Here is a 17,873-nt window from a genome sequence, read left to right as displayed (position 1 = left end):
GTGTCAACTGTGTTTACTTTCAGCAAACTTAGCATGTGTAAATATTTGTATGAACATAAGATTCAACTGAGACATAAACTGAACAAGTTCCACAGACATGTGACTAACAGAAATGGAATAATGTCCCTGAACAAAGGGGGGGGGTTAAAATCAAAAGTAACAGTAAGTATCTGGTGTGGCCACCAGCTGCATTAAGTACTGCAGTGCATCTCCTCCTCGTGGACTGCACCAGATTTGCCAGTTCTTGTTGTGAGATGTTACCCCACTCTTCCACCAAGGCACCTGCAAGTTCCCGGACATTTTTGCAGCGTATGGGCCTAGCCCTAGCCCTCACCCTCCGATACAATAGGTCACAGGAGTGCTCAATGGGATTGAGATCTGGGCTCTTCGCTGGCCATGGCAGAACACTGACATTCCTGTCTTGCAGGAAATCACGCACAGAGCGAGCAGTATGGCTGGTGGCATTGTCATGTCAGGATGAGCCTGCAGGAAGGGTACCACATGAGGGAGGAGGATGTCTTCCCTGTAACGCACAGCTTTGAGATTGCCTGCAATGACAACAAGCTCAGTCCGATGCTGCTGTGACACACTGACCCAGACCATGACGGACCCTCCACCTCCAAATCAATCAGCCTCCAGAGTACAGGCCTCGGTGTAATGCTCATTCCTTCAACGATAAACGCGAATCCGACCATCTCCCCTGGTGAGACAAAACCGTGACTCGTCAGTGAAGAGCACTTTTTGGCAGTCCTGTCTGGTCCAGCGACGATGGGTTTGTGCCTATAGGCGACGTTGTTGCCGGTGATATCTGGTGAGGACCTGCCTGACAACAGGCCTACAAGGCCTCGGTCCAGCCTCTCTCAGCCTATAGCAGAGAGCCTGAGCAGTGATGGAGGGATTGTACGTTCCTCAATTAGCCCGACTAACTGGTGCCTGTACATAGCCTCGCTACTGTATATATAGCCTCTCTACTGTATATATAGCCTCTCTACTGTATATATATAGCCTCTCTACTGTATATATAGCCTCTCTACTGTATATATATAGCCTCTCTACTGTATATATAGCCTCTCTACTGTATATATAGCCTCTCTACTGTATATATAGCCTCTCTACTGTATATATAGCCTCTCTACTGTATATATAGCCTCTCTACTGTATATATAGCCTCTCTACTGTACATAGCCTCTCTACTGTACATAGCCTCTCTACTGTATATATAGCCTCTCTAATGTATAGAGCATCTCTACTGTATAGAGCCTCTCTACTGTATATAACCTCACTACTGTATAGAGCCTCGCTACTGTATAGAGCCTCGCTACTGTATAGAGCCTCGCTACTGTATAGAGCCTCGCTACTGTATAGAGCCTCTCTACTGTATAGAGCCTCTCTACTGTATATAGCCTCGCTACTGTATATAGCCTCGCCACTGTATATAGCCTCTCTACTGTATATATAGCCTCTCTACTGTATATTTAGCCTCTCTACTGTACATAGCCTCTCTACTGTATATTTAGCCTCTCTACTGTACATAGCCTCTCTACTGTATATATAGCCTCTCTACTGTATATAGCCTCTCTACTGTATATAGCCTCTCTACTGTATATATAGCCTCTCTACTGTATATAGAGCCTCTCTACTGTATATAGAGCCTCTCTACTGTATAGAGCCTCTCTACTGTATAGAGCCTCTCTACTGTATAGAGCCTCTCTACTGTATAGAGCCTCGCTACTGTATAGTAAGCATTTCACTGTAAGGTCTACGTTGTATTCGGAGCACGTGACACAAACACTTTGATTTGGCAGATCAGCTGGAGCTCCTACTTCTCCTGTGGAACACTTGCTGTACAGATGTAGGATCTTAATTTGAGCCAGTTTGTTACAGCTGCAAAATGATCCTGCAGCATCAGGAAAAGTGAATTATTATATGGATTATATTTAATGGACGTTTTTGTAGGGGTTGATACATTCTCAGTTAGGGCAAATCAAGTCTTGACATTTCAACGTGTAAATTACACACTTTAGAAGCCTTTTTCAGATGCAAATACACTACAAGTTTGCTTTGCAAGAAAATTCTCAGGAACAAAAAATTGATCAAAATTAAGATCCTACATTTGTAGTATATTGCAACATCAAAGTAATGGCAAGATGTATGTTGTCTCAACTAACAATTATAAGCTATTATCTACTCATGTAGAAAGATAAAGAGAAAATCCGTATAGATACACAAAATAGCACATCTGCCATTTTGGAATATCAAAATACTTGATATCAGAAGAAACGCATCAAACGGGCACACCTTTCCAGGTAGAGAGGACCTTTAGTGCATTCTGGGTCATGGATAGACGGTGTACTGTATATCTGTAATGACACTGTACTGTATATCTGTGTGGACAGTACTGTATATCTGTAATGACACTGTACTGTATATCTGTGTGGACAGTACTGTATATCTGTAATGACACTGTACTGTATATCTGTGTGGACAGTACTGTATATCTGTAATGACACTGTACTGTATATCTGTGTGGACAGTACTGTATATCTGTAATGACACTACTGTATATCTGTATGGACTGTACTGTATATCTGTATGGACAGTACTGTATATCTGTATGGACAGTACTGTATATCTGTATGGACTGTACTGTATATCTGTATGGACTGTACTGTATATCTGTATGGACTGTACTGTATATCTGTGTGGACAGTACTGTATATCTGTGTGGACTGTACTGTATATCTGTATGGACTGTACTATACTGTATATCTGTATGGACAGTACTGTATATCTGTAAGGACTGTACTGTATATCTGTAAGGACTGTACTGTATATCTGTATGGACTGTACTGTATATCTGTATGGACAGTACTGTATATCTGTAAGGACTGTACTGTATATCTGTGTGGACAGTACAGTACTGTATATCTGTGTGGACAGTACAGTACTGTATATCTGTATGGACAGTACTGTATATCTGTAAGGACTGTACTGTATATCTGTGTGGACAGTACAGTACTGTATATCTGTGTGGACAGTACAGTACTGTATATCTGTGTGGACAGTACTGTATATCTGTAAGGACAGTACAGTACTGTATATCTGTAAGGACAGTGTTCTATTTGCAGAGTGTCTAAGCCAGAGATAAGACTGCTTTTTAGTGTACTACCCCTCTGTGTCACCTTGTAATGAATACCTGCTTTATGGTCCAGGGCAAGGACACCTGGCACACACAGGCAGAACGCCTGCGCAGGGTATGTGAATGGTTTTTACCTTTCAGACCAGAGAACAAAGTACACAGGAGAGACACCTGTGACATACATTATTTTGAATACACAATTCTGGGAATATTATTGTCAACGCCAAAGGGCCTAAATCTACCGAAACAACTACCTGGGTGGGTGAACAAACGAAGAGTAACTGGGCTCTGAGGATTTAATGGATACTGTTTGCCAAATGGATTGTACCTGAGAGACGTAAACTGAAGTCGGAGAGAAGGTTGTCAACGGAACTACCAGCCAGGACTCCATTTTGGAGAAACGGTAAGGTTCACATTCAGCCTTTCCTTTCTCTACTGACTGTAGAGACGGAAAACCATTAGCTTCCTTCTAACAGTCAGTAGAGACGGAAAACCATTAGCTTCCTTCTAACAGTCAGTAGAGACGGAAAACCATTAGCTTCCTTCTAACAGTCAGTAGAAACGGAAAACCATTAGCTTCCTTCTAACAGTCAGTAGAGACGGACAACCATTAGCTTCCTTCTAACAGTCAGTAGAGACGGACAACCATTAGCTTCCTTCTAACAGTCAGTAGGGATGGAAAACCATTAGCTTCCTTCTAACAGTCAGTAGAGACGGAAAACCATTAGCTTCCTTCTAACTGTCAGTAGAGACGGAAAACCATTAGCTTCCTTCTAACAGTCAGTAGAGACAGAAAACCATTAGCTTCCTTCTAACAGTCAGTAGAGAAGAGAAACCATTAGCTTCCTTCTAACAGTCAGTAGAGAAGAGAAACCATTAGCTTCCTTCTAACAGTCAGTAGAGACAGAAAACCATTAGCTTCCTTCTAACAGTCAGTAGAGACAGAAAACCATTAGCTTCCTTCTAACAGTCAGTAGAGAAGAGAAACCATTAGCTTCCTTCTAACAGTCAGTAGAGACAGAAAACCATTAGCTTCCTTCTAACAGTCAGTAGAGACAGAAAACCATTAGCTTCCTTCTTACAGTCTAGAAGGAAGCTAATGGTTTTTAGTATTTACAACACTCCCATTTGATTACTGTCTCTCAGCTTTGTTCAGGATATTTTAGTCAAAGCTCTGTGTTTGTAAATCTTTAACATTTATATTTCCTGTTTTTTTTTTTTTTTCTTTTTAAAAGGCCACTTGAATTGTCAGTGGTACATAAGCATCCAGATCTTTATCTGGGACTGACTGAGATGTTTTTTCCCAAATCATTTTGAACATCCTTCTTCATTATCATAAGGCTGACCGTTTCTCATAATGTATCGGCTGACTTTAGTGTGTCATAAATTCATAGAACAAAACTGACAATGTTATAGAGTCAATATCTAGGAGAAAATAGCCTCGTTATTCACAGCAGTTTAGTCACTGTATCTTTGTCCCAAATGACAGACTATTCCCAAAATAGTCCCTATGGGCCCTGGTCTAAAGCTGTGTACTACAAAGGGAACAGGGTGCCATTTGGGAAGCATCGTGTATATTATTACAGAAAGCCTCTCGTGTGTAAAGCAATTACACATTCCCTAAATGAGCCGAGCTGAGAGAGACTAACTGTCCGTATCCCCTGGTAACAGACCAGCCAAAGCAATTACACATTCCCTAAATGAGCTGAGAGAGACTAGAGACAATAGTAATGATGATGATGATGATTAATCATGGATTAGCTATAATGTACAGTATATTACACACACCCACAACCCCGGTCAGCAAGCAGGCAAAACTTATTATTAATTATTATTACACTCCATATATAACGACATAACCGCAGTCAGGAACGTTATGAAGCGTGACGAGTCAGTGGTTTTCTTTAGTAAAGCTTGAGTGCGTCGGCTGCTTGCTGAGAGAGAGAGAGACTACTACAGTTGAACTGATTCCCAGTGAAAAACACTGAGGCCAACGGAAGACAGATGGACCGTTTGGTCAATAGAGAAAGGCTCTTCCTGGAAGAGCAGGAAGACAGATGGACCGTTTGGTCAATTGAGAAAGGCCTTCCTGGAAGAGTAACACAAAGTGAAGAGCAGGAAGACTGATGGACCGTTTGCTCAATAGAGAAAGGCTCTTCCTGGAAGAGCAGGAAGACAGATGGACCGTTTGCTCAATAGAGAAAGGCTCTTCCTGGAAGAGTAACACAAAGTGAAGTGCAGGAAGACGGACTCTTGTTATGAAGCACAAACCAGTCTGACCTGTCTAAACGTGTCTTACTCCTGAACACCTGGAGTCCAAATACAGAAGTCGTCTTCCCAGTTTACACATCATTTACTCCGTGTCAGGTGTAGAGCAGCTTTATGAAACTGTTACCAGGGGATACGGACAGTTAGTTTACTCCATGTCAGGTGTAGAACAGCTTTATGAAACTGTTACCAGGGGATACGGACAGTTAGTTTACTCCATGTCAGGTGTAGAGCAGCTTTATGAAACTGTTACCAGGGGATACGGACAGTTAGTTTACTCCATGTCAGGTGTAGAACAGCTTTATGAAACTGTTACCAGGGGATACGGACAGTTAGTTTACTCCATGTCAGGTGTAGAACAGCTTTATGAAACTGTTACCAGGGGATACGGACAGTTAGTTTACTCCATGTCAGGTGTAGAGCAGCTTTATGAAACTGTTACCAGGGGATACGGACAGTTAGTTTACTCCATGTCAGGTGTAGAACAGCTTTATGAAACTGTTACCAGGGGATACGGACAGTTAGTTTACTCCATGTCAGGTGTAGAACAGCTTTATGAAACTGTTACCAGGGGATACGGACAGTTAGTTTACTCCATGTCAGGTGTAGAGCAGCTTTATGAAACTGTTACCAGGGGATACGGACAGTTAGTTTACTCCATGTCAGGTGTAGAACAGCTTTATGAAACTGTTACCAGGGGATACGGACAGTTAGTTTACTCCATGTCAGGTGTAGAACAGCTTTATGAAACTGTTACCAGGGGATACGGACAGTTAGTTTACTCCATGTCAGGTGTAGAACAGCTTTATGAAACTGTTACCAGGGGATACGGACAGTTAGTTTACTCCATGTCAGGTGTAGAGCAGCTTTATGAAACTGTTACCAGGGGATACGGACAGTTAGTTTACTCCATGTCAGGTGAAGAGCAGCTTTATGAAACTGTTACCAGGGGATACGGACAGTTAGTTTACTCCATGTCAGGTGTAGAACAGCTTTATGAAACTGTTACCAGGGGATACGGACAGTTAGTTTACTCCATGTCAGGTGTAGAACAGCTTTATGAAACTGTTACCAGGGGATACGGACAGTTAGTTTACTCCATGTCAGGTGTAGAGCAGCTTTATGAAACTGTTACCAGGGGATACGGACAGTTAGTTTACTCCATGTCAGGTGTAGAGCAGCTTTATGAAACTGTTACCAGGGGATACGGACAGTTAGTTTACTCCATGTCAGGTGTAGAGCAGCTTTATGAAACTGTTACCAGGGGATACGGACAGTTAGTTTACTCCATGTCAGGTGTAGAGCAGCTTTATGAAACTGTTACCAGGGGATACGGACAGTTAGTTTACTCCATGTCAGGTGTAGAGCAGCTTTATGAAACTGTTACCAGGGGATACGGACAGTTAGTTTACTCCATGTCAGGTGTAGAACAGCTTTATGAAACTGTTACCAGGGGATACGGACAGTTAGTTTACTCCATGTCAGGTGAAGAGCAGCTTTATGAAACTGTTACCAGGGGATACGGACAGTTAGTTTACTCCATGTCAGGTGAAGAACAGCTTTATGAAACTGTTACCAGGGGATACGGACAGTTAGTTTACTCCATGTCAGGTGAAGAACAGCTTTATGAAACTGTTACCAGGGGATACGGACAGTTAGTTTACTCCATGTCAGGTGAAGAGCAGCTTTATGAAACTGTTACCAGGGGATACGGACAGTTAGTTTACTCCATGTCAGGTGAAGAACAGCTTTATGAAACTGTTACCAGGGGATACGGACAGTTAGTTTACTCCATGTCAGGTGAAGAACAGCTTTATGAAACTGTTACCAGGGGATACGGACAGTTAGTTTACTCCATGTCAGGTGTAGAACAGCTTTATGAAACTGTTACCAGGGGATACGGACAGTTAGTTTACTCCATGTCAGGTGTAGAGCAGCTTTATGAAACTGTTACCAGGGGATACGGACAGTTAGTTTACTCCATGTCAGGTGTAGAGCAGCTTTATGAAACTGTTACCAGGGGATACGGACAGTTAGTTTACTCCATGTCAGGTGTAGAACAGCTTTATGAAACTGTTACCAGGGGATACGGACAGTTAGTTTACTCCATGTCAGGTGTAGAGCAGCTTTATGAAACTGTTACCAGGGGATACGGACAGTTAGTTTACTCCATGTCAGGTGTAGAGCAGCTTTATGAAACTGTTACCAGGGGATACGGACAGTTAGTTTACTCCATGTCAGGTGTAGAACAGCTTTATGAAACTGTTACCAGGGGATACGGACAGTTAGTTTACTCCATGTCAGGTGTAGAGCAGCTTTATGAAACTGTTACCAGGGGATACGGACAGTTAGTTTACTCCATGTCAGGTGAAGAACAGCTTTATGAAACTGTTACCAGGGGATACGGACAGTTAGTTTACTCCATGTCAGGTGTAGAACAGCTTTATGAAACTGTTACCAGGGGATACGGACAGTTAGTTTACTCCATGTCAGGTGTAGAACAGCTTTATGAAACTGTTACCAGGGGATACGGACAGTTAGTTTACTCCATGTCAGGTGTAGAGCAGCTTTATGAAACTGTTACCAGGGGATACAGACAGTTAGTTTACTCCATGTCAGGTGTAGAACAGCTTTATGAAACTGTTACCAGGGGATACGGACAGTTAGTTTACTCCATGTCAGGTGAAGAACAGCTTTATGAAACTGTTACCAGGGGATACGGACAGTTAGTTTACTCCATGTCAGGTGAAGAACAGCTTTATGAAACTGTTACCAGGGGATACGGACAGTTAGTTTACTCCATGTCAGGTGTAGAGCAGCTTTATGAAACTGTTACCAGGGGATACGGACAGTTAGTTTACTCCATGTCAGGTGTAGAGCAGCTTTATGAAACTGTTACCAGGGGATACGGACAGTTAGTTTACTCCATGTCAGGTGAAGAACAGCTTTATGAAACTGTTACCAGGGGATACGGACAGTTAGTTTACTCCATGTCAGGTGAAGAACAGCTTTATGAAACTGTTACCAGGGGATACGGACAGTTAGTTTACTCCATGTCAGGTGTAGAGCAGCTTTATGAAACTGTTACCAGGGGATACGGACAGTTAGTTTACTCCATGTCAGGTGTAGAGCAGCTTTATGAAACTGTTACCAGGGGATACGGACAGTTAGTTTACTCCATGTCAGGTGTAGAACAGCTTTATGAAACTGTTACCAGGGGATACGGACAGTTAGTTTACTCCATGTCAGGTGTAGAGCAGCTTTATGAAACTGTTACCAGGGGATACGGACAGTTAGTTTACTCCATGTCAGGTGTAGAGCAGCTTTATGAAACTGTTACCAGGGGATACGGACAGTTAGTTTACTCCATGTCAGGTGTAGAACAGCTTTATGAAACTGTTACCAGGGGATACGGACAGTTAGTTTACTCCATGTCAGGTGTAGAGCAGCTTTATGAAACTGTTACCAGGGGATACGGACAGTTAGTTTACTCCATGTCAGGTGAAGAACAGCTTTATGAAACTGTTACCAGGGGATACGGACAGTTAGTTTACTCCATGTCAGGTGTAGAACAGCTTTATGAAACTGTTACCAGGGGATACGGACAGTTAGTTTACTCCATGTCAGGTGTAGAACAGCTTTATGAAACTGTTACCAGGGGATACGGACAGTTAGTTTACTCCATGTCAGGTGTAGAACAGCTTTATGAAACTGTTACCAGGGGATACGGACAGTTAGTTTACTCCATGTCAGGTGTAGAGCAGCTTTATGAAACTGTTACCAGGGGATACAGACAGTTAGTTTACTCCATGTCAGGTGTAGAACAGCTTTATGAAACTGTTACCAGGGGATACGGACAGTTAGTTTACTCCATGTCAGGTGAAGAACAGCTTTATGAAACTGTTACCAGGGGATACGGACAGTTAGTTTACTCCATGTCAGGTGAAGAACAGCTTTATGAAACTGTTACCAGGGGATACGGACAGTTAGTTTACTCCATGTCAGGTGTAGAGCAGCTTTATGAAACTGTTACCAGGGGATACGGACAGTTAGTTTACTCCATGTCAGGTGTAGAGCAGCTTTATGAAACTGTTACCAGGGGATACGGACAGTTAGTTTACTCCATGTCAGGTGAAGAACAGCTTTATGAAACTGTTACCAGGGGATACGGACAGTTAGTTTACTCCATGTCAGGTGAAGAACAGCTTTATGAAACTGTTACCAGGGGATACGGACAGTTAGTTTACTCCATGTCAGGTGTAGAACAGCTTTATGAAACTGTTACCAGGGGATACGGACAGTTAGTTTACTCCATGTCAGGTGTAGAGCAGCTTTATGAAACTGTTACCAGGGGATACGGACAGTTAGTTTACTCCATGTCAGGTGTAGAGCAGCTTTATGAAACTGTTACCAGGGGATACGGACAGTTAGTTTACTCCATGTCAGGTGTAGAACAGCTTTATGAAACTGTTACCAGGGGATACGGACAGTTAGTTTACTCCATGTCAGGTGTAGAACAGCTTTATGAAACTGTTACCAGGGGATACGGACAGTTAGTTTACTCCATGTCAGGTGTAGAGCAGCTTTATGAAACTGTTACCAGGGGATACGGACAGTTAGTTTACTCCATGTCAGGTGTAGAGCAGCTTTATGAAACTGTTACCAGGGGATACGGACAGTTAGTTTACTCCATGTCAGGTGTAGAACAGCTTTATGAAACTGTTACCAGGGGATACGGACAGTTAGTTTACTCCATGTCAGGTGTAGAACAGCTTTATGAAACTGTTACCAGGGGATACGGACAGTTAGTTTACTCCATGTCAGGTGTAGAACAGCTTTATGAAACTGTTACCAGGGGATACGGACAGTTAGTTTACTCCATGTCAGGTGTAGAACAGCTTTATGAAACTGTTACCAGGGGATACGGACAGTTAGTTTACTCCATGTCAGGTGAAGAACAGCTTTATGAAACTGTTACCAGGGGATACGGACAGTTAGTTTACTCCATGTCAGGTGTAGAACAGCTTTATGAAACTGTTACCAGGGGATACGGACAGTTAGTTTACTCCATGTCAGGTGTAGAACAGCTTTATGAAACTGTTACCAGGGGATACGGACAGTTAGTTTACTCCATGTCAGGTGTAGAGCAGCTTTATGAAACTGTTACCAGGGGATACGGACAGTTAGTTTACTCCATGTCAGGTGTAGAGCAGCTTTATGAAACTGTTACCAGGGGATACGGACAGTTAGTTTACTCCATGTCAGGTGTAGAACAGCTTTATGAAACTGTTACCAGGGGATACGGACAGTTAGTTTACTCCATGTCAGGTGTAGAGCAGCTTTATGAAACTGTTACCAGGGGATACGGACAGTTAGTTTACTCCATGTCAGGTGTAGAACAGCTTTATGAAACTGTTACCAGGGGATACGGACAGTTAGTTTACTCCATGTCAGGTGTAGAACAGCTTTATGAAACTGTTACCAGGGGATACGGACAGTTAGTTTACTCCATGTCAGGTGTAGAACAGCTTTATGAAACTGTTACCAGGGGATACGGACAGTTAGTTTACTCCATGTCAGGTGTAGAACAGCTTTATGAAACTGTTACCAGGGGATACGGACAGTTAGTTTACTCCATGTCAGGTGTAGAACAGCTTTATGAAACTGTTACCAGGGGATACGGACAGTTAGTTTACTCCATGTCAGGTGTAGAACAGCTTTATGAAACTGTTACCAGGGGATACGGACAGTTAGTTTACTCCATGTCAGGTGTAGAACAGCTTTATGAAACTGTTACCAGGGGATACGGACAGTTAGTTTACTCCATGTCAGGTGTAGAACAGCTTTATGAAACTGTTACCAGGGGATACGGACAGTTAGTTTACTCCATGTCAGGTGTAGAACAGCTTTATGAAACTGTTACCAGGGGATACGGACAGTTAGTTTACTCCATGTCAGGTGTAGAACAGCTTTATGAAACTGTTACCAGGGGATACGGACAGTTAGTTTACTCCATGTCAGGTGTAGAACAGCTTTATGAAACTGTTACCAGGGGATACGGACAGTTAGTTTACTCCATGTCAGGTGTAGAACAGCTTTATGAAACTGTTACCAGGGGATACGGACAGTTAGTTTACTCCATGTCAGGTGTAGAACAGCTTTATGAAACTGTTACCAGGGGATACGGACAGTTAGTTTACTCCATGTCAGGTGAAGAACAGCTTTATGAAACTGTTACCAGGGGATACGGACAGTTCGTTTACTCCATGTCAGGTGTAGAACAGCTTTATGAAACTGTTACCAGGGGATACGGACAGTTAGTTTACTCCATGTCAGGTGTAGAGCAGCTTTATGAAACTGTTACCAGGGGATACGGACAGTTAGTTTACTCCATGTCAGGTGTAGAACAGCTTTATGAAACTGTTACCAGGGGATACGGACAGTTAGTTTACTCCATGTCAGGTGTAGAGCAGCTTTATGAAACTGTTACCAGGGGATACGGACAGTTAGTTTACTCCATGTCAGGTGTAGAACAGCTTTATGAAACTGTTACCAGGGGATACGGACAGTTAGTTTACTCCATGTCAGGTGTAGAGCAGCTTTATGAAACTGTTACCAGGGGATACGGACAGTTAGTTTACTCCATGTCAGGTGTAGAACAGCTTTATGAAACTGTTACCAGGGGATACGGACAGTTAGTTTACTCCATGTCAGGTGTAGAACAGCTTTATGAAACTGTTACCAGGGGATACGGACAGTTAGTTTACTCCATGTCAGGTGTAGAACAGCTTTATGAAACTGTTACCAGGGGATACGGACAGTTAGTTTACTCCATGTCAGGTGTAGAGCAGCTTTATGAAACTGTTACCAGGGGATACGGACAGTTAGTTTACTCCATGTCAGGTGTAGAGCAGCTTTATGAAACTGTTACCAGGGGATACGGACAGTTAGTTTACTCCATGTCAGGTGTAGAGCAGCTTTATGAAACTGTTACCAGGGGATACGGACAGTTAGTTTACTCCATGTCAGGTGTAGAGCAGCTTTATGAAACTGTTACCAGGGGATACGGACAGTTAGTTTACTCCATGTCAGGTGTAGAACAGCTTTATGAAACTGTTACCAGGGGATACGGACAGTTAGTTTACTCCATGTCAGGTGTAGAGCAGCTTTATGAAACTGTTACCAGGGGATACGGACAGTTAGTTTACTCCATGTCAGGTGTAGAACAGCTTTATGAAACTGTTACCAGGGGATACGGACAGTTAGTTTACTCCATGTCAGGTGTAGAGCAGCTTTATGAAACTGTTACCAGGGGATACGGACAGTTAGTTTACTCCATGTCAGGTGTAGAACAGCTTTATGAAACTGTTACCAGGGGATACGGACAGTTAGTTTACTCCATGTCAGGTGTAGAACAGCTTTATGAAACTGTTACCAGGGGATACGGACAGTTAGTTTACTCCATGTCAGGTGTAGAGCAGCTTTATGAAACTGTTACCAGGGGATACGGACAGTTAGTTTACTCCATGTCAGGTGTAGAACAGCTTTATGAAACTGTTACCAGGGGATACGGACAGTTAGTTTACTCCATGTCAGGTGTAGAGCAGCTTTATGAAACTGTTACCAGGGGATACGGACAGTTAGTTTACTCCATGTCAGGTGTAGAACAGCTTTATGAAACTGTTACCAGGGGATACGGACAGTTAGTTTACTCCATGTCAGGTGTAGAACAGCTTTATGAAACTGTTACCAGGGGATACGGACAGTTAGTTTACTCCATGTCAGGTGTAGAGCAGCTTTATGAAACTGTTACCAGGGGATACGGACAGTTAGTTTACTCCATGTCAGGTGTAGAGCAGCTTTATGAAACTGTTACCAGGGGATACGGACAGTTAGTTTACTCCATGTCAGGTGTAGAGCAGCTTTATGAAACTGTTACCAGGGGATACGGACAGTTAGTTTACTCCATGTCAGGTGTAGAACAGCTTTATGAAACTGTTACCAGGGGATACGGACAGTTAGTTTACTCCATGTCAGGTGTAGAACAGCTTTATGAAACTGTTACCAGGGGATACGGACAGTTAGTTTACTCCATGTCAGGTGTAGAACAGCTTTATGAAACTGTTACCAGGGGATACGGACAGTTAGTTTACTCCATGTCAGGTGTAGAGCAGCTTTATGAAACTGTTACCAGGGGATACGGACAGTTAGTTTACTCCATGTCAGGTGTAGAGCAGCTTTATGAAACTGTTACCAGGGGATACGGACAGTTAGTTTACTCCATGTCAGGTGTAGAACAGCTTTATGAAACTGTTACCAGGGGATACGGACAGTTAGTTTACTCCATGTCAGGTGTAGAGCAGCTTTATGAAACTGTTACCAGGGGATACGGACAGTTAGTTTACTCCATGTCAGGTGTAGAGCAGCTTTATGAAACTGTTACCAGGGGATACGGACAGTTAGTTTACTCCATGTCAGGTGTAGAGCAGCTTTATGAAACTGTTACCAGGGGATACGGACAGTTAGTTTACTCCATGTCAGGTGTAGAGCAGCTTTATGAAACTGTTACCAGGGGATACGGACAGTTAGTTTACTCCATGTCAGGTGAAGAACAGCTTTATGAAACTGTTACCAGGGGATACGGACAGTTAGTTTACTCCATGTCAGGTGTAGAGCAGCTTTATGAAACTGTTACCAGGGGATACGGACAGTTAGTTTACTCCATGTCAGGTGAAGAACAGCTTTATGAAACTGTTACCAGGGGATACGGACAGTTAGTTTACTCCATGTCAGGTGTAGAGCAGCTTTATGAAACTGTTACCAGGGGATACGGACAGTTAGTTTACTCCATGTCAGGTGTAGAGCAGCTTTATGAAACTGTTACCAGGGGATACGGACAGTTAGTTTACTCCATGTCAGGTGTAGAGCAGCTTTATGAAACTGTTACCAGGGGATACGGACAGTTAGTTTACTCCATGTCAGGTGTAGAGCAGCTTTATGAAACTGTTACCAGGGGATACGGACAGTTAGTTTACTCCATGTCAGGTGAAGAACAGCTTTATGAAACTGTTACCAGGGGATACGGACAGTTAGTTTACTCCATGTCAGGTGTAGAACAGCTTTATGAAACTGTTACCAGGGGATACGGACAGTTAGTTTACTCCATGTCAGGTGTAGAGCAGCTTTATGAAACTGTTACCAGGGGATACGGACAGTTAGTTTACTCCATGTCAGGTGTAGAGCAGCTTTATGAAACTGTTACCAGGGGATACGGACAGTTAGTTTACTCCATGTCAGGTGTAGAGCAGCTTTATGAAACTGTTACCAGGGGATACGGACAGTTAGTTTACTCCATGTCAGGTGTAGAACAGCTTTATGAAACTGTTACCAGGGGATACGGACAGTTAGTTTACTCCATGTCAGGTGTAGAGCAGCTTTATGAAACTGTTACCAGGGGATACGGACAGTTAGTTTACTCCATGTCAGGTGTAGAACAGCTTTATGAAACTGTTACCAGGGGATACAGACAGTTAGTTTACTCCATGTCAGGTGTAGAACAGCTTTATGAAACTGTTACCAGGGGATACAGACAGTTAGTTTACTCCATGTCAGGTGTAGAGCAGCTTTATGAAACTGTTACCAGGGGATACGGACAGTTAGTTTACTCCATGTCAGGTGTAGAACAGCTTTATGAAACTGTTACCAGGGGATACGGACAGTTAGTTTACTCCATGTCAGGTGTAGAGCAGCTTTATGAAACTGTTACCAGGGGATACGGACAGTTAGTTTACTCCATGTCAGGTGTAGAGCAGCTTTATGAAACTGTTACCAGGGGATACGGACAGTTAGTTTACTCCATGTCAGGTGAAGAACAGCTTTATGAAACTGTTACCAGGGGATACGGACAGTTAGTTTACTCCATGTCAGGTGTAGAGCAGCTTTATGAAACTGTTACCAGGGGATACGGACAGTTAGTTTACTCCATGTCAGGTGTAGAGCAGCTTTATGAAACTGTTACCAGGGGATACGGACAGTTAGTTTACTCCATGTCAGGTGTAGAACAGCTTTATGAAACTGTTACCAGGGGATACGGACAGTTAGTTTACTCCATGTCAGGTGTAGAGCAGCTTTATGAAACTGTTACCAGGGGATACGGACAGTTAGTTTACTCCATGTCAGGTGTAGAACAGCTTTATGAAACTGTTACCAGGGGATACGGACAGTTAGTTTACTCCATGTCAGGTGTAGAACAGCTTTATGAAACTGTTACCAGGGGATACGGACAGTTAGTTTACTCCATGTCAGGTGTAGAACAGCTTTATGAAACTGTTACCAGGGGATACAGACAGTTAGTTTACTCCATGTCAGGTGAAGAACAGCTTTATGAAACTGTTACCAGGGGATACGGACAGTTAGTTTACTCCATGTCAGGTGTAGAACAGCTTTATGAAACTGTTACCAGGGGATACGGACAGTTAGTTTACTCCATGTCAGGTGTAGAGCAGCTTTATGAAACTGTTACCAGGGGATACGGACAGTTAGTTTACTCCATGTCAGGTGTAGAACAGCTTTATGAAACTGTTACCAGGGGATACGGACAGTTAGTTTACTCCATGTCAGGTGTAGAGCAGCTTTATGAAACTGTTACCAGGGGATACGGACAGTTAGTTTACTCCATGTCAGGTGTAGAGCAGCTTTATGAAACTGTTACCAGGGGATACGGACAGTTAGTTTACTCCATGTCAGGTGAAGAACAGCTTTATGAAACTGTTACCAGGGGATACGGACAGTTAGTTTACTCCATGTCAGGTGTAGAACAGCTTTATGAAACTGTTACCAGGGGATACGGACAGTTAGTTTACTCCATGTCAGGTGTAGAACAGCTTTATGAAACTGTTACCAGGGGATACAGACAGTTAGTTTACTCCATGTCAGGTGTAGAACAGCTTTATGAAACTGTTACCAGGGGATACGGACAGTTAGTTTACTCCATGTCAGGTGAAGAACAGCTTTATGAAACTGTTACCAGGGGATACGGACAGTTAGTTTACTCCATGTCAGGTGTAGAACAGCTTTATGAAACTGTTACCAGGGGATACGGACAGTTAGTTTACTCCATGGCAGGTTGACTTTCAGTTTGGCCACTAGGTTTTCCTGACAGAAATAGTTTGTTAGGCTACTATATTTTCCTGACAGAAATAGTTTGACCTAGGCCAGTATATTTTCCTGACAGAAATAGTTTTAGCTCGGCCATTATGTTTTCCTGACAGAAATAGCAGAGCCTCCAATTTTCTAAGAGTCTGGAGTTACATTCAAAGCCTACCGTGCAAGCCTGAAAAATAATAGGTTGGCATTGGTGAAGGGGTTTCTTCCATTTTGTACAGTCTGTGTGTTTACCTCCTCATGAACATGCTCGGGCCTACACAGTGCTCAAGCCTAGGCCTTGCCTACTGTTTCACCCCCAATAACAGCTGTGTATCTCAGGCAGCTGATCACCATGGAGCCCCCAGGAGGACTCCCGGTGCCCGTTGATGTTCTGGGAGAGAATGAAGCGCTGCAGCAGTTCTTTGACGGTAAGACATTCTATAGTTGTGTCCCAAAACAGCACCCTATTCCCTAGTGTGTATGTGTGTGTGTGTGTGTGTGTGAGAGAGGGTTGTGCGAGTCAGAGGAAGCTGGTGGGAGGTACTTTAGGAGGATGGGCTCATTGTAATGGCTGGGATGGAATAAATGGAATGGTATCAAACACATAGAAACCACATGTTTGACTCCGTTGCACTAATTCCATTCCAGGCTTTACAATGAGCCCATCCTCCTAAACCTCCTCCCACCAGCCTCCTCTGGTGTGTGAGTGGGTGAGTGAGTGTGTATGGAATTATGAGTGTGTGTTTTTCAATACATAATCCTTAGGGGAAGTAGTGTTGTTCCTGAGGTGTCTTAGCTGATCCCAGAACATTAATGTCAAAGGCCTTTTCACAGAAATATGAAGTGGCTAAAGCTCTCAGGGTTTGGACAGAATTATCAATATGAGAGTGAGAGAGGGACGGGGAGAAGAGAGAGGGGTGGGGGAGGAGAGATGGGAGAGAGGGGGGGAGAAGAGAGAGGGGGGTGAGAGAGAGGGTGGAGGGAGAAGAAGAGAGAGAGAGGGTGGGGTGGAGGAGAGAGGGGGGGGGAGAAGAGGGAGAGGGTGGGGTGGAGAGGGAGGGCGAGAGAGGGTGGAGGGGGGTGGGAGAGGGAGAGAGGGTGGGGTGGGGTGGAGGAGAGAGAGAGGGTGGGGAGAGGGTGGGGGAGAGGGAGAGAAAGAGAGAGGGTGGGGAGGGGAGGGGAGGGGGAGAGGGTGGGGGAGAGGGAGAGAAAGAGAGGGGGTGGGGGAGAGAGGCTCTGATTCGATGTCTCTAACCTTTCAGAACAGTCAAATGGTCACCCGTCAGGGGTAACGATCACCCGTCAGGGGTAATGATCATCC

The 17,873-nt window shown here is 43.5% G+C and overlaps 1 protein-coding gene across 1 annotated transcript in view; it reads left to right on the top strand.

Annotated features, from left to right (window-relative positions):
• The first annotated feature begins 3,242 nt into the window (after positions 1-3,242).
• The window catches only part of LOC139393676 (myelin regulatory factor-like protein), a 49,779-nt gene continuing 35,148 nt past the window's right edge, over positions 3,243-17,873 (top strand). Inside the window, exons 1-2 of the mRNA XM_071142019.1 lie at positions 3,243-3,542; positions 16,892-16,980. Of these exons, the coding sequence (XP_070998120.1) occupies positions 16,905-16,980 (76 nt within the window). The 5' untranslated portion in view covers positions 3,243-3,542; positions 16,892-16,904. The remainder of the gene's footprint in view (positions 3,543-16,891; positions 16,981-17,873) is intronic.

This window comes from Oncorhynchus clarkii, unplaced genomic scaffold, assembly GCF_045791955.1.
Source record: "Oncorhynchus clarkii lewisi isolate Uvic-CL-2024 unplaced genomic scaffold, UVic_Ocla_1.0 unplaced_contig_795_pilon_pilon, whole genome shotgun sequence".
Taxonomy (NCBI): Eukaryota; Metazoa; Chordata; class Actinopteri; order Salmoniformes; family Salmonidae; genus Oncorhynchus; species Oncorhynchus clarkii.
This window is presented reverse-complemented; position numbering and strand designations above follow the sequence as displayed.